The 23,780-nt window shown below is 38.9% G+C and overlaps 2 protein-coding genes across 4 annotated transcripts in view; both read right to left on the reverse strand.

Moving 5' to 3' along the window:
- Positions 1-564: 564 nt before the first annotated feature.
- LOC149220687 (putative protein S-acyltransferase 14) overlaps positions 565-23,780 on the reverse strand; it is a 184,482-nt gene continuing 161,266 nt past the window's right edge. For all 3 annotated transcript variants that reach the window (XM_089384868.1, XM_089384869.1, XM_089384870.1), the window contains 4 exons: positions 13,546-13,672; positions 13,330-13,415; positions 13,188-13,253; positions 565-969 (listed from right to left, as the gene is read on the reverse strand). In XM_089384868.1, coding sequence (XP_089240994.1) covers positions 853-969; positions 13,188-13,253; positions 13,330-13,415; positions 13,546-13,672 — 396 coding nt within the window. In that variant the 3' untranslated portion in view covers positions 565-852. The remainder of the gene's footprint in view (positions 970-13,187; positions 13,254-13,329; positions 13,416-13,545; positions 13,673-23,780) is intronic.
- LOC149220688 (uncharacterized) lies at positions 9,042-10,214 on the reverse strand. The gene is made up of 2 exons (XM_089384871.1): positions 9,347-10,214; positions 9,042-9,223 (listed from the first exon to the last, which is right to left on the reverse strand). Exon 1 carries the CDS (start codon positions 10,163-10,165, stop codon positions 9,599-9,601), a length of 567 nt encoding a protein of 188 aa, XP_089240997.1. The 5' UTR covers positions 10,166-10,214; the 3' UTR covers positions 9,042-9,223; positions 9,347-9,598.

Genomic DNA, 23,780 nt, shown 5'->3' on the forward strand with positions numbered 1-23,780 from the left:
CAAACTGATTGGTATCTAAAACAGAAATCCATCATGCTAAGCATGCTCCAAAGATGCAAACATCTGTTATATGATTGCTCTCACAGATAGCCAATTTCTCAGTGGTCGAGGGTAATTGGAGTACATATGGTTTGACTCATCATTGATTGTGATTTAAAACAAAAAAACCTGATTTACAATTCATAATACCCTTTGACTTCTTGTTCGAATTGACCTGGGGTACAAATATCCAAGAAATGGGACCAACGCACACATGATGCCATATGTGTGGATGACGAGATTAAACTAGATGGCCCTATTAAGATGCCTCTAGTCACTTGTGAGCAAATTCCACTAAGCATGTAACGTAGATACTATGATTTTCAACTCTAAAGGTTTTCAAATTTGATTATTTTTGTAACTATTTAGTATTCACATTTTGAATCAATATCAACAATAATATTATTTTGCGTTTTATGCTTTACTAATTTACCCTCTCAACTCTGCTTCAAATATATATATATATATATATATATATATATATATGATACACCCTCCCCCTACGCACCTTCACCCCTATGCATCTTAATTTTAAAAATCCCATTCATGCTTTTCTTAGTCATTGAGTACCTCTTTTGCTGAAAGCCTTCAGCTTTGCTGTACAATTTAACAACTTTAAAATAATATAAGCTTCAACAAAGAACAAAAGATGGGAACTAATGGCAAGAATGGTGAAGCCAACTTATTAGACAATGCCTCAAACTATGCTGTAAAATCATTTAACTAGAATGCAAAAGTGTGTTTCACGTCAATGCCATTGGTGACAACTATATATTTCTCCCACATATTCATGCTGGGAAGCAGCATTAACCCTTATCCCTCAACATCTGGCCTTACTGGAAAGTCAAGGCCACTAAGCACAGGTAGGGTTTCCATGTCCTCCTCTCCATATAAAGGAAACAACCAATATAGCTTTTGCTTGCCAAAAACCTTGCACATGAAAATGAGATGGAAATTAGCTTATACACAAACATTTATACTGTATTAACCAGTCTAAATAATAAGAGGACAATAGAATTAAAAAATGGTATGAGTTGTGTTTGTAGCTCAGGCAAGTACTTCTACACAGGGCTAAGTGTCTAGACATATGGAAATTGCCTAATTACCCTTCAACCTCAGCAATTACTTTTGATTATTAAAGTAATTTCTTTTTATGAGAAAAAATGAGTTTTAATCTAATGAAATCCAAAGGTTATTTGCATTAATGGATCAGATAAATCTTAATCGTTGATCCCAACTGAAATTGAGATTTAATCTCAACCATCAATCACTTTGAAAATTAGGGTTTTGGATTTTATCGTAAATCAAACTTATAAAAAGAGGGTTGACACATTATTGAGCACAAGACACAGTGATAAGTGAGGATCTCATTGGTTGGGTGAAGGACATTCATCCAAGTGTGCAGCAACTGGATGAAGAAAACAACAGTGTGCAGCAGCAAGGGATATCATCAAAGTGTGGAGGCCGTGGCTGTACAGGGGCAGATCGAGTAGGCTGAAGCATTGATCAGGCCCTACAACAAACCAGGTTGCAGATTTGATCAGCAGCGTAGTCGCACAGCAAGCTGGAGAGGCCATACAGGCCATATGGGTCACATCAATAGACAGCAAGTGGTTTGTGGATGATTCAGAAATTTTTGGGAGTGTTGTACAGCTTGTACAGATGCCCAGTTTATTCCCAGACTTTTTGCTGTACCTAAATTGTTTTCTGAGTAGGTTATTTTCCTAGTAAGGAAGCACCCTTGTGTGCCTATAAATTTATTAGATGAAAGGCATATTTTGAAGGGCAAATATTTTTGTGTATTTTTCTGTGGAAATTGGTTATTTTGTTTCCGCTGTTTTATTTATTTGTTGGTCAGTTAAAATCCAAATGGTACTTTTCGTAAAGATGAAATTTAAATTTCAAAATCAACAAGGAATTTACTAGGAAATAATTTGTCATGTATTGGGGTTAGAAAATTAACATTGTCTCAGAGCATCTTTGAAAAGGAGGTTGATTTCCTAATTTGTACAGCAGAAAAACAGTAGTAAATTATTCTGAGTACTAGAAGGAATTACCACATGGCAGTTTATTTGTTCAGATCTAGAAATGGCAGCAACCAATCTCAGGTTTGAAGACAAGTTGGATGGGGTCTCAAATTTTCTACCCTGTAAGGCAAGGATTACCTTGCTGCTCAAAGAAAATGATATTTGGGAGATTGTTGATAAGGAGATTCAACCACCAACAGATCCAACACTATTGGAAGCCCATGAAAAGGACATTAAAGCTCCGCGAATCATTATGTATGCTGTGAAAACCTGGTCCCTTATTTGGCAAAAAAGAAGACAACCAGGGGAATGTTCAAGGCTCTAGTGGATTTACTCTAGAGCAACAATGTGAGAGCTCAATGATCTTCAAGAACAAGTTAAGATCCATCCAAATGTCATGATCAGACAATATTACCAGCTACCTGATGAAGATCACCCAGATATGAGATCAACTTGCAGCCATTGGAGAGAGTGTAGGATGCACAATTGGTGATTGTGGCATTGCATAGGTTCACCAAGTCATGGGAACCATTTGTCAAGGGAATATGAGCTCAGAAGAAATGTTATACTAATCGTTATCGGGATTAATTCGGCATGGGGAAAAAATCAGAAAAAATCATAAAAATCGGGAAAAAATCGGTAAAAATCAGGAAAAAATCGTAACATACAAAAATATTCATTTTTTTTTCAATTTTTTTAATATCTAAAGCATCTACAACATAAAATAAATACATTGACACATAAATATGATAAAAGAACTAATATATAAGATGTTTAATATCATTTCTAGTGCCACATCACACATAACAGTGAATCATGTCTTGAATAGTAAGTCTTGACTCCTGACTGATGACTCCCAACTCAGCCTCAAAATATCAACAAAAAATATAATAATGTATCTCATATCATGAGTCATAATGTCATATACAATGAAATGAACCAAATAACTAAAGTCTAATACCACTGATTTCCTTTGCCCCTCTAGATGTAGAGGTCGGTGGAGTTGGCAGGAGACTTTGTTGTGCTCTAGAAGCTGAAGAACTAGGAGCTAAAGGAGGTAGACCACGTCCTCTACTGGTGACAGGGGTAGCTTGGGTCACCTCCTCCTCCTCATCTATATATATATATATATATATATTCAACGACTTTTTCTTCCTCATCCTTTCTTGAGAGTGCATCTGCGACAACATTTTGCTTCTCACTTTTGTAGATGATTTCAAAGTCATAACCCAACATCTTTGTGACCCATTTTTGTTGCTCTTCTGAAGATAATCTTTGTTCTAAAAGTATTTAAGACTATCAAGATCTGTTTTTACCTTGAAGTGTCTTCCCATTAGGTAAGGTCGTCATTTCTTAAGTGCATGTAGTATTGTCAACATTTCCTTCTCATAAATAGCTTTGTGTAAATATTTTCCTATGATTGGACGACTTTCGAAAGCAAAGGGTCTTTCTTCTTGCATTAAAAGTTAAAACAGCACCAATTCCATTTCCTGAGGCATCACATTCCACAATAAAGGTTTTTGTGAAGTCTGGCGTAGCTAAGACCGGTGCTTGGCACATTGCCTCTTTAAGATGTTCAAAGGCCTTCGTTGCTTTTGGAGTCCAAGAAAATGCATCTTTCTTCAGTAATGTTGTTAGAGGTGCCGCTATTTTCCCATAATTCTTAACAAACTTGCGATAATACCCTGTCAACCCGAGAAATCCTCGCAGATGCTTTATGGATGTGGGGATTTTCCATTTCTTAATGGCTTTAATTTTCCCAGGGTCTACATTAACACCTTCATGAGATACAATACGACCCAAATATTCCACCTCTTGTACTCCAAAGAAACATTTGGAGGTTTTGCATATAATTGTTTCTCCTCCAATAGTTTGAGCACTCTGTCAACATGTTGAACATGATCCTTCCAAGACTTGTCGTAGATTAGTATATCATCAAAAAATACTAACACAAATTTTCTAAGGAAGGATTTGAAAATGGAATTCATCAAACCTTGAAATGTAAAAGGTGCATTGGTAAGGCCAAAAGGCATGACCAAAAATTCATAATGACCTTCATGAATTCTAAATGTTGTTTTCGGAATGTCTTCAGTCGATTATGATTCGATGATATCCTGAACAAAAGTCTAACTTGGTGAAGTAAATTGCTCCATGTAATTCATCTAATAATTCATCAATGACAGGAATGGGGAATTTATCTTTAATAGTGAGCTTGTTGAGTTCCCTATCATCCGGACACGTGCCATGATCCATCCTTCTTGTGCACCAATACTACTGGAGCAGAGAAAGAACTTTGACTAGGTTGAATTATCCTAGCCTTAACATTTTTGCAACCATACGCTCAATTTCACTCTTTTGGGCATAGGGATATCTATAAGGCTTAATGTTTGGAATAACACTTTCCGGAATCAAATGAATAGCATGATCATGATCACGAATAGGTGGGAGGCCTTTGGGAGTCTCAAATACCCTGGAATGATTGTCCAAGACTTTTTGGAGATCTGGAGAAATAGATGATTCCAATGTGGGAACCTCTAGTGAACATAATTGTGCAATTACGCCTTGTTGTTCTTTCTTTAGAAGCTTTGTCATGCCGTTAGAGTTGATTATCTTTCCCGGTTTCCCTGTGATACCCCTTAATTCAACTTCCTTTCCTTCCGAAACAAATTTCAAGAAAAGTTCTTGAAAATTAAAAGTTATCGTACCCAAAGATTGTAGCCATTGGACTCCTAGTACAACATCAGCACCACCCATTGGAATGGAAAGCATTGGACTATTCAACACATATTCTCCCATGGATAGCTTGATATTATGGCACTTTCCAGAGCAATTTATGGTTCCTCCATTTGCAACCATCACTTGACACTCTGGTGTTGGATATAGGAAGCAATTCAATTCCTTGGCTATCTTACAATGAATAAAATTATGGGTACTGCCCAAATCAATCAACACTATTACCTTTTTCTTCTTGATATGTCCTTCTATCTTGATAGTTTAAGGAGTGGTAATTCCAACCAATGCATTACAAGATATGGTTGGATTCATTTCTTCTTTCTCTAGGGTTTGTTCCTGGTGTGTATCCTCTTCTTTTAATGTTTCTTGTGTCTTTTCTTCCTCCTCTTCACAATCTATGTAAAATAATTTCTTCTCACCACACTTATGACCTTTAGTGTATTTTTTATCACGACTGTAACAAAGCCCTTTTGCTCTTGTTTCTTCCAATTTTTGTGGTGTCCACCTTGTAGGATGTGGAAGGCTAGAGGCAACAACACTTTCATCTTTATAGTTGTGAGTGGTAGGCTTCCTTGTTTCCATAATTTTGCTTTCAATTTTTCTTGCCAACCTGAATGCCTTCTCCAATGAATCTAGTTCCCAAAGGCAAACCTCATGTTGGATTATCCTTTAAAGTCCCTATGAACACATCAATCCTATGCTCCTCTAGAATATCTTTTACCCTTATATTCAATTTTTGGAAGTCCTCAATGTGCTCCACCATTGAACCCTTTTGTTTGAGATTTATCAATTGGCTAAAAAAGGTGTTGCTTTTTGTATCCTCATAATGTGCTATCATTTCTTCCATAAAATTTCCTGAGTGACAATTTGTTTACGAGAGCAAAGCCATCGATACCATAAAAACTGATTGGGTTCCAAATATAAAGTTGCAATGCGTACCTTTTGTGTGCTTTGAACATTATGGAGATAGAAATATTGCTCCATCTGTAGTATCCATGTTACGGGATCCTTGCCATCAAACTTCCTCATATCGATCTTTGGAACATGGTGGGCCTTCAATCCAACGTTAGAGTCTATGAAATCATGACTAACATTTCTTTTGTTCTCATCACGAGTTTCCTTTACTACCCTTTTGCCATTAGTAAGCATTTCGCAACTTTGTCAAATCTATCTTAAAATCTTCCATGTTGCCTTTAAGTTTTGCTTCTATACCATCCATCCTAGCTTCAAAGCCATCCATCTTAGCTTCCACGCCATTCAGCTTAGCTTCCATGCCTTTCTTTAAACCATCCATCTTAGCTTCTATTACTTTTTGTGAGAGTGAAAATTGTTGCATTTGCTCTCGTAATTTTGATATATCATGTTGCATTTCTTCCTCTTCTTCATGAGTCATGGTAGAGATTTCAGATTGCTTACTAAGTGTTTCCATTTTCTTTCTTTGGGGCATCAATTAATGATAATAATGCTTCACTATGCCCTTTGAATTCCTTCAAAAAAAATTTCAAACCAAAGTTATGCAAAATGTTTTTAAAAAACTACACACATTTTTTCACTTTGTAGGAGCTCGATATTGAATCTATTGTATCTCTATAATTTTGGATCTCCAAGGTCTGAAATTACGTCCTATGGTAGCCCTCTGAGTCCTCTTTCCAACCCCACAAGTTTGATCACGATTGGATTCTCCAAGGAAGGGTTATAACTCTTAACTCCTAATCTAAGGCTCAGATCGTTTTGGCTTGATCTCCGTCTTCTTCTAGAAGTTACACCCACAATTAGATTAATACCCATTAATATTTTTAATCTCCTAAGTTTAGACTTAGGGTCCCATTAAAAAATATTAATTATTTTAATAAAATTGTCTCTGGGTGGAATTTCCCAAAACGCTTTTTGGGTTCTTTGGAATACATGTGCCCAAGCCTCCTTGCAAAATTTGAGGCCTAAAGCACATTCGATGCTACCTCAAATCAACAATGTCAACAAGTAGTTCAACAAGATTCTCAACCAGATCAGCGCCAAGAGGCGGATCCTCTTACCATACCACAGTAACCAGGTTCGGATAACACCTTCCTGTAGGCTCAGACTTTAGATAGCGGTCTTGGATCTTGGACAGAAGATGGATCTGAGCTTACCTCAATCCTCGGCCTAATCATAGGCTTGTAGTAGCTCAAACTCAGACCTATATATATACTTCGGATCACAGAATTGAAGGCTCAGACTTCCTCTAGGTCTCGACCTAGCAACAGACAAGAAGATAAGGTTTTTGGACCTTATATAGTACCCAAGTGATTCAGACAAGGAGCAGATCTCAAAGCCTCAGAAATTCTAATTTCAGACAACTGCAATAGCACAAAACTCGAACTTCAGACCTCATGACTTAGGTTGTAATTTGGATGCCATATTCGCGTCCTTAGATGCCATGTCCAACAAAGAAAGGTTGCTTCAAAAATTCGCATAACCACAAAGATGTTATGCCTTAGACAACTTGCAATAGCCTTAGAAATGTAGCTCGCATTAACCTCAGACAACTCGCATTACTTTCCACACATTAGATCCGAATAAGTTCGGAATGGTGCAGGATAGGAGCCAATATATAATTGTTTCTTCATCTGAAAAGGTGCCCTTAAAGGGCTGAGCCGACCTATCATCTGGAGGGTTGACTTGGCAGTTGGGATTTGACCAAAAAGTACATAAAAAAAAAAAAAAAATCAATTTTTCTTTCAAATCTCAAATAAATTATTTGTCTCTTTGCAACATTATACATTATGAAGACCAAACCTAGTTACAATGATGATTTCTTGGTTCAGCAGGAAGAAGACTTTCATGACATTTAGTTTAGTAGAAACAAAGTATATCATTAGGGGAATTTTGAGGTCTAAAATGTGCCTCCTAAGAAAAATGTACAACCAAAATAAACTTTATAAGATCCAATAGGATTCAAGATGATGATGTTAACCATGGGGAATGATTTAGCATTTTTGAAGTAAAAAAGTAAAAAGAACAAAAAATATTAAAACTATTTTTTCAACTCGTATCTTCAAATTATCTCCCTAAGGTTTTAATCAAATTTCGAGCGGGAGTACTCGTTGGATGCAAAATTTAATTCCTCATGCAAGGAGTACCCATGTTGCATACTTTCGATGGACCTTGTTACACAAAAAATGAGAAATACATGAAAAAACGTGATTGCAATCACATTTTTCATGTATTTCTCATTTTTCGTGTAGCATGGTCCATCGAAAGTATGGAACATGAGTACTCTTTGGATGAGGAATCAAATTCTACATCCAATGACTGTTGTCACTCCAAAATTGAGTAAACCCATAGGGAGATAAGTTGAAAATACGAGTTGAAAAAATAGTTTTTTCTTTTTTCCCTCTAAAATTTGATGATATAATCTAACTTCATTTTATTATTTCCACTATTATTTTATAATTTCCTCAGGAAGCCCATTTTAGACCTCAAAACTCCCCTAATGGAAAGCTAGTATGGGGAGTTGTGAGGCTATTTGGCTCCACAAATTCATCACAAGATTATTTGGTCAGGAGTTGGAGCGTACATGTTAGTGATACACCGTAATAATTAGAGTTGTATCAAACTCTAAGAATTCAATGTTCCATGAGATCAATGTTGCACAAAGCGCGATCGGGATTTAATCGGCGCCGGGAAAAAAGCGTCTGGCACAAAAATATTCATTTTTTTTCAATTTTTTTAATATCTAAACCATCTACAACATAAAATAAATACATTGACACATAAATATGATAAAAAAACTAATATATAAGATGTTTAATATCATTTCTAGCGCTAAAATCACACATAACATTGAATCATGTCCTGAATAGTAAGTCCTGAGTCCCAAGTCCAACTCAGCCTCAAAATATCAACAAAAAATATGATAATGTATCTCATAATGTCATATACAATAAAATGAAAGTCTAATCCTATTGATTTCCTCTGCCCCTCTTGCGAGAAAATGGCACAGCTTTCTCTTTCCCTCTAGATGTAGAAGCTGGTGCCTGTGATGGTGGAAATGGCAGTGGAGTCTGACGTGCTCTAGAAGCTGAAGAACTAGTAGTAGCAGCTACAGGAGGCTTAGGTGGACGGAGACCACGTCCTCTACTGGTGGTAGTGGTAGCCCGGGTAGCCCGGTAGGCGGTGTCACCTCCTCCTCCTGCTCCTCCAACTCCTCCTCTTCCTGCTCCTCCTCCTCCTCCCCCTCCTCCTCCCCCTCATCCTGCACTAACCAATCCTTAGTGGGATCCATGAGAGGCCTCTCGGTCTCAACCCTCCATTCAGCAGTGGTGTCAATCCCATCCAATGAGATGGCTTCCGTATCAGGTGTCTTACTCTTCTCTAGTTGTCTCACCCACAATCGAAGATTGTAGTAGACATAGACCATGTCATTAAGTCTATGGGACTCCAACCTGTACAAAGTTCATGAAATAATAATTAATAATTAATATTATAAAAAAAATATTGTTTAAAACTTTAATGAATTCAAAAATTTATTTGGAAATTTGCAATATTTTAAATGTTTAAGTGTTAACCTATTGCGCTTCTTGTTGTGTATTTTTTCAAATACACTCCAATTGCGCTCACATCCCGAGGAGCTGCATGTTTGGCTGAGGATGCGTACGGCAAGATTTTGCAAAAGGGGTACTCTGCCACCATACATCTTCCACCATGCGTCTACAACAAAATTACAAATAAAATTTTAAATAAACATAAGAAAAAAATGGAATTTGAAGAAACAATGAAATTTGAAAGTTGAAACAAAGTTACAAAGTACATACTACAAACTAAAAAATACCTGGCATTTTAATCGTCCTATCAATGACAGCCATCTCAAAGCCAAATGTGCCACCTGACAACTTATATTGCTCAATTTGTCTAGAGATCTCCATACGTTCTTCTGGAGATCTCACCATCTTCTGGACACAGGTTAATAATCCTTCCACGACCTCAACATCAAAATTAAACCCACATGCATAAGAAAATGCAGGGTTCAGGAAAAGCCCAGCAGCATGAATGGGACGATGGAGTGTGTTGTTCCATCGCTCATCAATGACTTCCCATAGAAGGAGTTGTCTCTGAAACCCATCATCTCCCTTATCATCATAGTAGGACCGAATGGCTTCTTTGGCCCTGTCCATGGCTTCATACAAATAGCCCATTGCGGGCTTCTCACCATCAACCAACCGAAGAACCTTTACCAAAGGTTCTGTAACAGCGCACACCTCCTGCACTCCCGCCCAGAAGTCTTCCTGGTATGAAACTAGTCTGCAGACGGCCTCTCCTTCTGGTTTGCGGCTCATTGACGAAGCACGCCACTCCTCTGAAAGAAACATTCTCTTCAAATCCCACATAGAATTCAAGAGGGATTGAAGAGATATGAAACTCGTCGCAAACCGTGTAATGGCGGGGCACACCAACTCTTTGTTGTTGGTGCATTTTCTCATTAAGCTAAGCACAGATGTGTGATTGTAAATAAATTTTGTGATGCTTTTTGATGAGTCAACAACCTCTTTGACAAAGGGAATTTTCCCTATGTCCTCTAACATCAAATCAATACAATGGGCAGCACAAGGTGTCCAAAATAAAGCAGGATGCCTGTCCATAAGCATTCTACCAGCAGCAACATAATTTGCAGCATTGTCCGTTATGACTTGGACAACATTTTCTGCACCCACCTCCAAAATAAACACATCCAGCAAATCACATAAAGTTTTTGCATCTTTGATTTGATGAGTTGCATCAACAGATTTGATAAACATAGTCCCCTTGGGACAACTAACCAAGAAGTTTATAAGGGTTCTCCCCTTTTGGTCAGTCCAACCATCTGACATAACAGTGCATCCTGTTTGTGCCCATGATGCCCTAAAATCCTCCAATCTTTGGGTGCAGTCACGCTTTTCATCTTGAAGAAGCCGGCCTCTGAAATCATGAAGAGAAGGGATTTTGTACCCCGGGCCAACACTGGCAATAGCATCAACAGTAGGTTGGAAAAATGGATTACTCCTTACAATGCTGAAAGGAATATCACTCCAGAGGAGAAATTTTGTCATCAACTTGTCAGCTTGTTCTTTTTCAGTTCTTTTTAGCATTGAACCAATAGTTGGTTGTGAACCAGGTGTGGTTCGAGGAACAAAATATGATGATGCAGCTACCGGATTGACTGACGCTGCAGTAGAACCAGTGCCACTTGGCCCACTTCCTTCAACTGACCTTTTTAGTTGCCTTTTGAGTTCTTCTTTGGCATCTCTAGTGTGCTGTAATTCTCCCAATGCTCTCATGGCTTTTTGGATAATTTCAGCATTTGTATTTAGACAGGGCCCCACATCATGTCCAGGGATTTGTGCAAGGTGGAACTTCAACCTGTACACCCCCCCGAATATTTCCTTTCCACACAACTTGCAATACAAGTTTTGTCTATCATTCGGAGTTTTAGGGTCACCATATTCCCAGAAAGGATCCAATTTCCTTGGCATGTTTGTTTTTGAATTTTGAATTTGCAAACCTATGGAAAAATAAGGATTAGGAAATAGGAATTTAGGATTACATAATACAAATTACAATTTAGCATTTGCAAAATTACAAGTTAATTATTTCCAAAATCCCAATTTCTAAACCCAAGTTACCCAACCAAATGCCAATGGCAAATGCCAAAAAACAATGAAAATTCAAAAAAAATAAACAATGTTTAAAAAAAATGAGAAAATAAAAATAAAAAATTGGTTCTCATAGTCATAACAAATTACCCATCCCAAATCAATGAAAAATTTCAAAAAATTCTTTAAAAGCAATGAAAACCAAAGTTTTTATAGAAGCAAAACCAAAAAAAATTAATCTACATACCTCTTTTATGGACAAATTGGTGATCTTGGCTTGGATTCCTCCTAAAAACGCTTGGATTCGCTCCCAAATCCGACGGAAACCCTTCAGCTCCTCTCCCTCACCTCTTCTCCTCCTCCTCCGCGCGGCGACAGCACAATGAATTAAAAAAAAATCGAATTTGCCATATAAAACCCCGCTGCCCGCGCCTCCCACGATTTTTTGCGTAAAAATCGCGATTTTTTCGAAAAAATCGCGATATTTTCAAAAAATCGCGATTTTTTCGATAAAAATCGGTATAAAAAAAAGTGGCGATTTTTACGGATAAAAATCGCGATTTGATCGGGCAGAGGAAAAAATCGCGATTTTAACAACACTGCATGAGATCTCCAAGCATATTGCAATCAGATATCATTTCATCAAAGACATGATCCACAAAGGGGCAATGGAGCGTCAGTATATCTCCACAAATGAGCAAATTGCAAACATTCTCACCAAACCCTTGGTGAAAGGGAAGTTTGTGTTTTACAGGACAAGCTAGGAGCCTATGAGAGGTGGAGAATACCCTCCTCGCCAAGAGGGAGTGTTGATGTTTGTAGCTTAAGCAGGTACTTTTGCATAGCATTAAGTGTCTAGATGTGTGGAACTCACCTAATTACCCTTTAACCTTAGCAATTACGTTAATTATTAAAATAATTTTCTTTTAATGAGAAAAAAAAATCAATTTAATCTAATGAAATGAAAAGGTTATTTGCTTTAGTGAATTAGATAAATCTCAACATTTGATCTCAAGTGAAGTTGAGATCTACTCTCAATCATCAATCACTTTGGTGATAGGGTTCTAGATTTAGTCATAACTCAAACTTATAAAAAGTGAGTTGAGAATCGAGATAAGTGAAAAGACACATTATTGAGCACAAGACACAGTGAGATAAGTGAGGATCTCAGTGATTGGATGAAGAAAAACATTCATCCAAGTGTGCAATAGCCAGAAGAAGACAACGGTGTGTGGCAGCAAGGGAAATCATCCAAGTATGGACGTCGTGGCTGTACAGGGGCAGATTGAGCAGGTTGAGGTGCAGATCAGGTTGTACAGCAGACCAGGTTGCAGATTTGATCAGCAATGCAGCCGTATTCCAGGTTGGAGAGACCATACAAGCCGTAATGGTCACATCAGCAGGCAGCAACTGGTTTGCGGGTGATTAACAAACTTTTGGGAGGGTTGTATAGTTTGTACAGGTGCCTAGTTTATTCCCAGAATTTTGCTGTAGCTAAATTGTTTTCTGAGTGGGCTATTTTGCCAGTAAGGGAGCCCTTGTATGTCTGGAAATTTATTAAATGAAAGGCAAATTTTGAAAAGCAAAGGTTTCTGTGGAAATTCGTTGTTTTGTTTCCGCTGTTTTAATTATTTTATTTATTAGCCAGTGAAAATCCCAGTGGTACATTTCAGTCAGTAAAGCTGAAATTTTAATTTGAAAACCTTCAAGAAAACTTACTAGGAAACAAATAGTCATTTACTAGGATTAGAAAATTAACAAGTACAAAAAGAAGTCCTACCTGCTCAAAATTTTTCTTTCGACCCATGTCATATCTCCATCTGATTGTTTTCTTTTTCTCATAAACCTGGGAAAGAAAGATATAAGAACAACTTGAACTCCAGAAAAATGAGAATAAATAGTATAGAAACAAGATCACTCACCTCAATCGTAGTTGTATTACTGGACACCAAAGATGCATGCATGATGAGGAATCCAAGAAGACTTAGTGCAAAGGCAACATTAAGAACTGCACCAAACAAAAATGAGCCCATGTTACTGGCAAAATACAAATTGTTAGCATCATCGAAGAAAAAGTTATCATCTATACTTGTCCAAGAAAGAAATTTCGATAAATAAAGATGGTGACCGATTATTACTAAATGCAAGAAATGTTGTTGCAAGACCGCTAGGAGAATCACTACGATTTTGGAAGCCTTTGAAGAAATTAATAAAGCATGGTAGCAGCACAAATGTATCCAATGTTGCCGCAAGAAATGTATATAGCTGCATTCATATCACAAATGAATTAAATTCTATGTATGACATTAAAGTTAAATAAACATGGAGTGTGGCAATCCAATATAGAAGAAACAAGAACCAGTTTGGTTTGCCAAAAGCTACGTTAAACATCATAAATTGGACAAATAAATTGCCGTCTCCAAGCACAAACACACAATACATAATAATTGGACAAGACAACAATCAAATACTGGGGAATCCATTCTATGTGACCAGTGCAACAGAAACTTTGACATCTTAGTCTGAGTTAATAAGTTGTTATCATAGGGAAGCATGCAATGATACAATAAATCTCTTAGCAGATTTCGACAAGACAAGAAAATGTAGCTACACTTTTTCTAGATGCAATAAACAGCTAAGAAATTCAGGCCTAAACTAGCAAATTTCAGAAAAGTTGCTGTAGTTTAATCAAGTATAATGTTTCATCAAAAGTAACATTATCAGTTGAGCTACCAATCAGAGAGAATGTCACATGTACTAATCTGTCAAGTAAATAACCTGAAGTAAAGCATTAGATAGACTAATTGAAATCTCCACTCATAGAAACGTGCCAGTAAAACTAACATAGAAATCATAGAGAAATGAGTGTTGATTTAAAAAAGGCCTCAACCATGGGTTGCCTCCTTTGGAACGCCTGGGGGATTAAAGGATGGGCCTATGCTATGCTTCACTATATGTGTATCCTAGCATGTAAGAGACATTTACACTGATTGCACTGCTCAGGTTCTACAGACTTTCCAAATGGTTTGTTTGACAAATAAACAGTGTTCCACGGGGACGCGTCCCCCAGGGTCGGGTGCGCGCACCCCTCGCACCCCACACACCTGGGACGGGGAGTCTCTTGGGGGTGCGTTTCCCCACGCACCCTTTTTGGGGAGTCTCGGGGAGACGCAAGGGGGTGCGTTTCCCCAATGTGGGAGTCTAGACTCCCCAAGACTCCCCAAAAAGGGTGCTTCTGGGCGTCCCCCTTTAGTGTGGGAGTCTAGACTCCCCAAAAAGGGTGCGCCTGGGTGTCCCCCTTTAAATTTGTCTAATAAGACTTAAAAGTTCAAAATTCAAAAATCAAAACCATTAATTTTTTTTTTAAACTAAAATTAAAACTAAATAACTAAAACTTAAAAGTCTAAAAAAAAATTAAAATTAAAACTAAATAACTAAAACTTAAAAGCCTAAACCTTAAAGTTAAAAGCTCATTTCATTTCAACCCAAAGTCATTTCCATTTCACTCTTAACTATTTTTGAGTTTGAACTTTGAAACTTTGACTTATATAAATTTAGTGTTCAAACTTTGAAAATATACTAGTATGTTTTGCTTTCAATTTAGATTCTAGAATGATGAATGATGAATTTAGTTTTTAAATCAATGAAGATTGTAGAATGATGAATGATATCGATCAATGTATTTGAATATTTTATTATTGATTTTTATTTTTGTTTTTCGAATCTCATGGTATGTATGAATAATAATTAATTCAATAATGAGACTTGTCACTTGAGTATGTCATATGAATGATGTATGTATCAAAATGAATGATGAGAATGGATCAATGATTCAAATTTCAATTGTCTATTTAATATTTTTATGCTTTCATTATTGAACAGTGAACAATGAATATGAACTTGAATTATATATATATATATATATATATATACCTCGACGACTCCCCGCACCCCCGAAATTTCCCTAAAATTTGAGGGTACTCCCACACGTCCCCCCCTATGCGTCTCCCCGCACCCGCGTCTCCCCGCACCCGCGTCTTGGTGGAACATTGCAAATAAACAAGTTCAGTTAATGTTAGACCCTCAAGTTTGCCAAGGTGGCTTGTTAACAGAGAATTGTGTCTTACAAATGGTCTAGCTTTTTCAACTAGTATCAAAGAATTGTGTCCTACAAATGGTCTAGATTTTTCAACTAGTAACCAAAGGCTGGAAGAACATAAATAAATTAGTAAATTTTGAAATGGAGATATGGGCAGGGTAAGGAATCAGAATGCACAAAGATATGGTAGGCTTTTAGCTGTAGAAGTAATTAAGGTGTTGGCATACCAGTAGAACTAAGCAGAAGCCTCTTCATCCAAGGGGGAATGATTGGCAGACATTACGGAAAAATTCAATATTTTGAAAGACATTTCAAAAGCTTGATGGAATCTATTCATCTTGAAATTGGATAAAAGAAAACATAATTGCTGTTACTGCACAATATAGCACCTTAGTGGAAAGCCTCATTAAGCAATCTAGATTAAGAGCAACAAAGGGATTAGTTACCACAGTCACCTTAGCAATTATTCCTCTGATATTCAGTGGTTGCCATTTGGATACAATCCCCACAAGGGGGCTTTGCCAGCAAATCTTAGGGATTAAGCAACCCAAGTAATTTAGGCTAAATACCCCTTGAGGGTTCTACTACAAAAATATCCAAGAATAAATGTTCCATGGTTAGGGTTTCAGGTGAGCTAAGGTGTAATTCCAAGATAACAAGTTCAAAAGACTCTATGGCGAAATCTAGAGGGCTCAGTAAGTCCTGCAGAGGCTCAAATAGGTTCTCAAACAAATCCAATCTAAAAATTACAATTTGCTGTTATAAATTGAAGTTTTAATCAGCAAAATTACAGCATACAAATATTTATAACAGCAATAAGAAAACGGCCTGAGAATTTATGATAAACAAGTGAAAAAATAAGGGCATTTAACAAGTAACAAGCAAATAAATTACAACAATTTTCAATGGCTGAAAACACATAAAACAACAATAGAAAGCCTAGACATCAACCCTAATTGGTGGCTGAAAATTGCATGTAAAATAATATTTTCACCTTTCCAATTGAATGCATGTAAATTCTAACCCTAGGAAAATAAGGTCCAAGGCAAATAATGCTTAAAAATTTCAGATTTTGTAGTAACTTAACCCTAATTTACCCTATAAAAAATAAAATAAAAATAGGGTTTTATTTTATTATTTTATGGAATTGACCCTGTTATCTGCTAGGTTGTACCAAGCAAAATCTGAAGACCCCATGGCCCAATGTATAGGGCACTCATCAAAATTTTCAAAAGTCCAGAAGTCAACAGGGCACTTGTTGACCCTCTCTCTCCTCTCTTTACTTTCTCTCTCTCTCAAATTTTTCAACCCTGCGGGCAGTTTTATTAAATGTCACTAGTATGATGAATTATTGTAACAAGCCTAAGTGACTTGGGACCCGGTCATCAAGTGAGTCCAATCTAGAGTGTCTTTTTCACTTAGCTAATTATTCTCACTTTTCAGCGATGAATAACCAGCTGAAGTTTTTTCACACACATACCTCGAAAGTTGGAGTGCGGTGTGATGATGGGGCCTTGGGTCCATCCTAATGCCTAGAGTTAATGTATATTACTATACTAGGACATACCTAAAGCATCGCGGAATTTGATTAGGTTTTTATTGGATTTTTTAAATTATTAAAAAGTCCTGCGGGATTTTTTATTAATTTCTATGTAAATTTTGTAAACAAGTGAGAGCCTAGAAGATGTTGGGGGTGTATAATTAGTAGAAAATCATGCTCTCCATTCCAAGATTCTTCTAAGGTCCTATTACCCAGCACCTGTGGGTGATACCCATAGGATAATTTTTTTCTCCTAGATTGTCTTCAACCGGCAGCCAACAACCCCTTGCAACCACTAGATAGCTCAATGTGCCACTATCTCTGCCACCTGAGCCTACCATTATGTGCCCGCACCCATATGTTATGATTGTATGTTTGAAGGTGGGCCTTCCAACCCCGAAGTTATGGCTTTCATTATGTAGTTGGGTATCTTTGCTTAATTATCATGGACACTTCTGGGCATGGATTAGTGGGGGGATTCGGCGAAAAGAATGGCCTTGGTTTGTACTCTTGTCCCCTTTCCAACTTGGTGGTTAACCTTGTATCCTAGTCCCATGGGATCTCCTCTACTGGCTACTAGCTTTAGGATTGGAATGTTGTTTTTCCATGATCTTGGTGTCTGGGATAGAATCTTAAATCACTGACGCTACCAAACCAAAGATCACAACGAAACTACTTTGCACAACGGAATATAAACAACGGCAAATCAACTAGTGCACAAAATATAGACAACTTTTTACAAAATATTGTACAAATATGTACAACAACCCAACTTCGTTATATTAATCAAACTGAATAATACAACAGTGTACGGCTCCCGTACCAGGGATAATGGCCCTCATATATCCACTGATACAAGAATACAAACTGGGACTTGGTGACAACCAATCTACCCTCAACAAGATACTCTGGTTGTCTAGCTGATGTAGAGCTCCTCAAAGTTGCCTTGGTCGTACCTTGTACCTTCCCAGTCCTTTGACCCTCGATCTGCAGCACTTGCCTCTATCAATGCTCCAAGTCCAGTTGGCCACTGAATCTAGGCTATCCAATCTGCTCAATAGTTGTGCCTTAGTCCATCAAGGGCACAACACATCGAGATTCCTGTTGAGTTGTTCACAGCTCCACTTGTGAACAGCTCTTAATCTACCCACTGTTGCTCCTCAACTACGCAGGGACTTCAGCCCACTACGGTCTTCCTGCGTTGCTCCAATGGAGACCAACATAGAGCACGAAAGTCTGCCACCTATCGCTGCAAGATGTCCATCTCCCACAATGAACACAGGCTAGGAGGATTTCCCATCTTCTGTTGTAGAAGTCCTTCTCCACACACAAGTCTAGGGCTGCTCAACTGCTCCTCTGGTTGATCAAACCCCGAGCTCAACTTTTGCCACTCTAGCAACCATCTAAGTCCACGAAGATGGTGCACATCGGGCTCCAACTTGGGCACTATCACGCTGACATCCAACAAACCATAAATGCCCAATCCACATCCACACTTGGTCCACTCTCACGCTGCACTCCAACAATCTGCGAGTGGCCAATACTTGTTGTCGCACTTGCCTCTAGCTAGGGCATCCTCACACCTAGGAAAGGCTCCTTTTGACTCCCAACAAACTCCATCAACTTGTCCTCTCCTAGGACACTCATCCTCTAGCATCCATCCATCATCAAGAGACCATCTGCAACCATTCTCGATGTTGCTCTCTTGCCTCGATTTATGTGCTTTACTGTTGTAGCTTCCTATTACTGGTTAGGGCACATAACACAATGTGACAACCCTCCAAAATTGCTACAATTCACTATGGCTCCCTTTCCCAACTAGGTTGCTTGTCCTTGTTGTCCTTCTAGGCATCATTATACATTGTTGTTGGCCTTGGAACCTCCACAAACCACCCAACAACGCACAGTTATGTTCTAGCAATACAAACCAAACTTCTTGCAAACATAACCACCACTGTTTGGGTTGTGGCCTCCTTTACATGTCTGCGGTTAGGAGAGAGGGTCTCACTAGCCCTCTTGGCCATCACAAACAGTCTCGAGAACTCATTGTTGTGGTTTCCTCTCTTTGCAACCCAAACAATGACAAAATACACACATAATAGCACAAAAACATACTCCAACTTACCTTTGATTTGTTGCGTCTTGATCTGGCTGAGGAGACATACTCACGTTGCTCACAAATTTGGCCTTAAGCACCTTTCTTGCTGCCTCAGAGTTGTGGCCTTCTTCCACAGAGAATTCGAACCCTAGAATAGAGGTAACCCACCATCAAAACGCAAAGAAACCTTCTCCATAACTCAGTTGCCTTGTCTCCTTCTTCTAGCCTCAGATCCGCACTAAATCGCAGAACTAATCTTGACCTTGAATGCACTTAGGATGTGAGGAATGAGGTTTCTCCTCACTCCTTTATATATCCTTCTCTAGGGTGACATCCAACCTATCAAGAAGTGCTCCTTGTACTAAGGCCGACTTGAACTTGAGACAAATTCACCCACACTATATCTTCAAAAATTCATAACTCAACTTTGACAACTCAGAATTCAATGATTCTCGGTGCGTTGGAATCTTCTCAACATCCTCTATCATCTCCATCCATCACATGTCAAAGTCTCATCACGGTTTTGGCCCAAACATCGATGGGTGCAAAAACACAGGCTTGCGTTTCAAGCCCACAAGACCACTTGTGGAGCTCCTTCCTCCAAACCCTTGATCCTCAAGGCTTGGAGTACCCCCCAAGCTAAATCAACATGGCATTACATGGGAAACCGCAATTTTGGTTGTGTGCTCCCACTTCCCGAAACTACATACATCACTCCTCTCCACTCATTATAACCCTTTTCACATATTTCCCATTCGGGTCCTCCTTTGTCCACTGGATTCACAAGGAGTTAGCCTCCCCCTCCCCTTGTCCACACTTTGGGTCAAGCCTGGAACGATGCCCCGGAGGTTGATGCAGCTAAAAAGAAAGTAAAAGACATAATTTTGCCTCTCAACAGGAAATGTACCTTAAACTGCAAAATATGATCAAGACATACAAGTTTAACATGTGGGCAAAAGCCAACATGATCTCTACCCCTATCATCATGGCCATCGTCCTGGTTCCTTGGGACCCTATATTGGCCCCCTACATCACTAAGGAACTCGTGATTGTCCCAACCCCTGGTGGGCGATGAACTGCCCAACATTAAAGGGGGTATTCACTGCTATATCATTCGCATCATGCTCTCATCCCCTGGAGCCCCGAGCAGTTATAAAAGAAAAGTCAATAAAGGCATATGAAGAAGGGTGGAAAAACAAAGGCCTGGGTAATTCATGTACCACAACTACTCCCTCCTACATCTATACACCCAAGTGTTGGCCTCCCTCATCATAGCTACCCTTGTACCATGGCATGTGACTTGGAGTCTTCCCTTGATGCCCCACTCCATTCCATCATTATATCACATGACACTAGCCATATGACGGATGCACCATGGACCCGTCACTCCCTTAGAGGTTGAAACCACTTGATAGGGTCCTTGGTTAACCTTCTTCTTGAACTTGGAGACACTTGTATGTTTTCAAGCCCATTAGGGAAGGGCATGCCACTATGAAGTGTCCACTTGGTTCCATGATTTGTAAGCTTATTTACTCAATTGCACTAATGATTTGCTGTATTGGAAGGTGAGGGGATGCATTGGATCTTATATAGGATTGCAGGTGGGTCTTCATTGTGGGTTTGGTCTCCCTATACGAGGTCCAAGTCCTCTAGAGGGTCATATTGGCATTTGTAGGGTGTGTATTGAGAGCCATGGGCCTCCACTATAGCAGAGAGCACATAGCGACGCCATGGGACTCTTCAACACCATCCATTGCTCACTCATGTCCCTCTTATTTGATGATTATGATGCATCTGGACCACCTTTCCCAGTCGGCTACACTCTTGCACCACACACTTGGTAGTTGATCCAGGGCCTAGATGGGGTTTGTCTCACAATGGGAGACAATGGGAGGGCTTGCATCATTGCTTCGGCCCTTTGCAGTTGGGATACATGCTTGTTCAATTCAGTTGGAGACCCATGAGGATGTTTTTGTGCCCCCACAACCACTTGAGTGCACCACAGATCATTTGCTTGGAGATCAAGGGGCCACCCCCTTCATCGTTATTTTTGGAGCCCTTCCATTCATTTTGGTACACATCGGACTCCACAAGGCCTCCTCAACAACCCTTCGACCTATTGTATCTATCATTTTTCCCTCTTGAGAGGCTTATTTTTGTATTATGGAGCTATCTTGGTGGGTTTGTCACCAAGTTATGTTATTTTTGCACATTATTTTATTAGTTTGGGCATTATTAGGCCTAATTAGGCAAATCAAACCCCTTAGGGAGGATATATATTGGCGTGATGATCATTTCATTTGATTATCACTTGGATTTGGATTGGTATCTCTTCTTCAGAATTTCACATTAGCTATTGAGGACGAATTGGAGATTCTTGGATGCATTTTGATGTTTGGATTGATGTTATTCTATTTCGGAGCTTCTCTCTTGTAAATATATTGGATGGATATAGTTTTGTGCCATGTAAGTTTCTCTTTTATGCGAAATTTTCAATTTATATTTAATGTATTGAACATTGCATCATGATAATCCTTGTGCTCTAAATTTATGCGAAAATCTTGAATTACCTAGTAGTCTTGATCTATTGCATGCATTATTCATTAGGCATGAAAAGTGAATGTTCCTAGGGGTAACCATTGAAGGTTCAACCTCGAAACTCCATTAATTTGTCAAATCGAAGTATAAATCCTTGTTGTAGCTGGGTAGTTGCTTCACTAGGGCATGCGAAGCTGCAATTAAGCTGCTTGATAGAGCAAAAACCCTAAATCAATCTCATCCTTGAATCCACTCTCCCAATAGGCTAGGCACGTGTCTAGTCTTAAGGTGATCACCAAAACGAAAAATCTTTCTCACCTCCTTCCCTCTTTTCTAAGCCCTAACCCTAGTAGGCTTCCTAGGGCATCACACGAATTCCATTTTAGCCGTCCAAAATTTGATGAAATTTGGTCTAGAACTACGTTGGTGTGTCCTTGAGAGGTCCTCCAATTTTCAAGCCACTCCGACAGTTGAATCTCGAGTTATGCCAAGCCCTAGCTAGAAGACCATTTCTCCCTAGGTGTCCTTTGGTTAGTGGCTTCATTGAGGATCATTGCATTAAACATTAAAGTCGAATATCATCTCTTTGATCTATTTGTTATCCCTCACTTGGTCAAGACCCTTTGTTTGAAGCTTCGCTCTGAATCCTTGAACTCGTTTGGGTCCATTAGGGCTTCTTTGTGAATCTGCAACCTTGCCATTCCAATTTCCCGAGAATTGCTTAGAAACCCTATTCTTCTAGGATTCTTTGGTCTAGGGCACTTCTTATCAAGAAATACCCCTCAACCCTAGGTCTAGGTCTCCTTCTAGCCCTTCTTGGAGAGCCATTCATCTTGCTTCTAAAGCAAGCAATCCCTATCATTAGAGCCTCTCCTTTGAATAGGCTCTTGAAATCACTACCTACACACTATTGATATATTTCTCTTAGTAATTTCCCTAATACTGGGACTTCTCCCATCGGTGAAAGTCCGTAAAGAGCAGGGAGCTTTAGCTGAGGTGACAGTGGGCTATTGCTCCATTTTTGCCACTTGACCTAGTAGTTTCTCTATAGGAACCCCTCCTAGGACCCCTGCTAGTTTGAGCGGTAACAGATCCACTTTGGAGGTCAAAAAATCAATTACACCCCCTCAAAACCCACTTTTTCTAAGTTAGTGGCAAAAGGTAGCAAGAAAATCAAAAAAATTAATAAGTGAATGACATATTAAATATGTTTTTCCAAGTCAAGAATTCAAGCAAGTGACATGGGATCAAAGTGAAGACAAATTTCAGTTCAAAGATGATTTGGAAGGCCACATAAGAGGGTCAAATGGACTGCCTCGTAGGAGGGGTGAATTAGTGTTTGGCTACAGCAACTTGGGGTGACCAAATCCCATAAAATGAGGGCCGTCTTCAGTTAAAGAGAAGGCCAAATCCATCACTTTGATTGCTGGCAGTCAAAGAGCAGTCAAAACGGGAGTTAACTCCCACATTCTACACATGTAAACAGCCTGTGAGCAAGAGATGGTACGCTGGCAGTTTTGACCCATACGCAGGCCCAATCTAGAGTCCACACGCATCAGCTAGAAGACACCTGTTTTGAGGACTGTTGTAACTCACTTTTGGCTGTAAGTTAACTGTGGGATGTTATCCCCATTGCCCCTACTCCATTCACACATGGCAGCAAGGACTGAACTCGCACCAGCAATCAAGAAGATGATGACTGCCACCCACAGCCAGCCAGGACACCTACAGGACTTATAAACCAACTCGCACCAATCATCTACAGCAATCTATTGCCACTTGGAGAAGTCAACTCCATTGGGATTCTCAACTGCCTTGCCACTTGTCACATTGAGTTTTCTTAGGATCTTCACCCATTCTTGTATAAAGAGAGCCATTGGGCTCTCTCATTCTCATAGTTGGAAGTATAGTTCTTGGGAAAACACTGTTTATTTGTACTCTCATATTTTGATCAATAATATAAAGGCTTTGGAGGTATATTCACTTGGGTTGTGGATTCATGCTTAGCATTGGGAGGTAGCATTTGCATTGTTTCCAATTTTTGATATGTACTTGTGTTCATGATTTATTACTGTGCTTCTTGTTGAAATATAGCCAC

The sequence above is a fragment of the Pinus tabuliformis genome, chromosome Q (assembly GCF_031772625.1).
Source record: "Pinus tabuliformis cultivar Carrire ecotype Pingquan chromosome Q, CPIR1, whole genome shotgun sequence".
NCBI lineage: Eukaryota > Viridiplantae > Streptophyta > Pinopsida > Pinales > Pinaceae > Pinus > Pinus tabuliformis.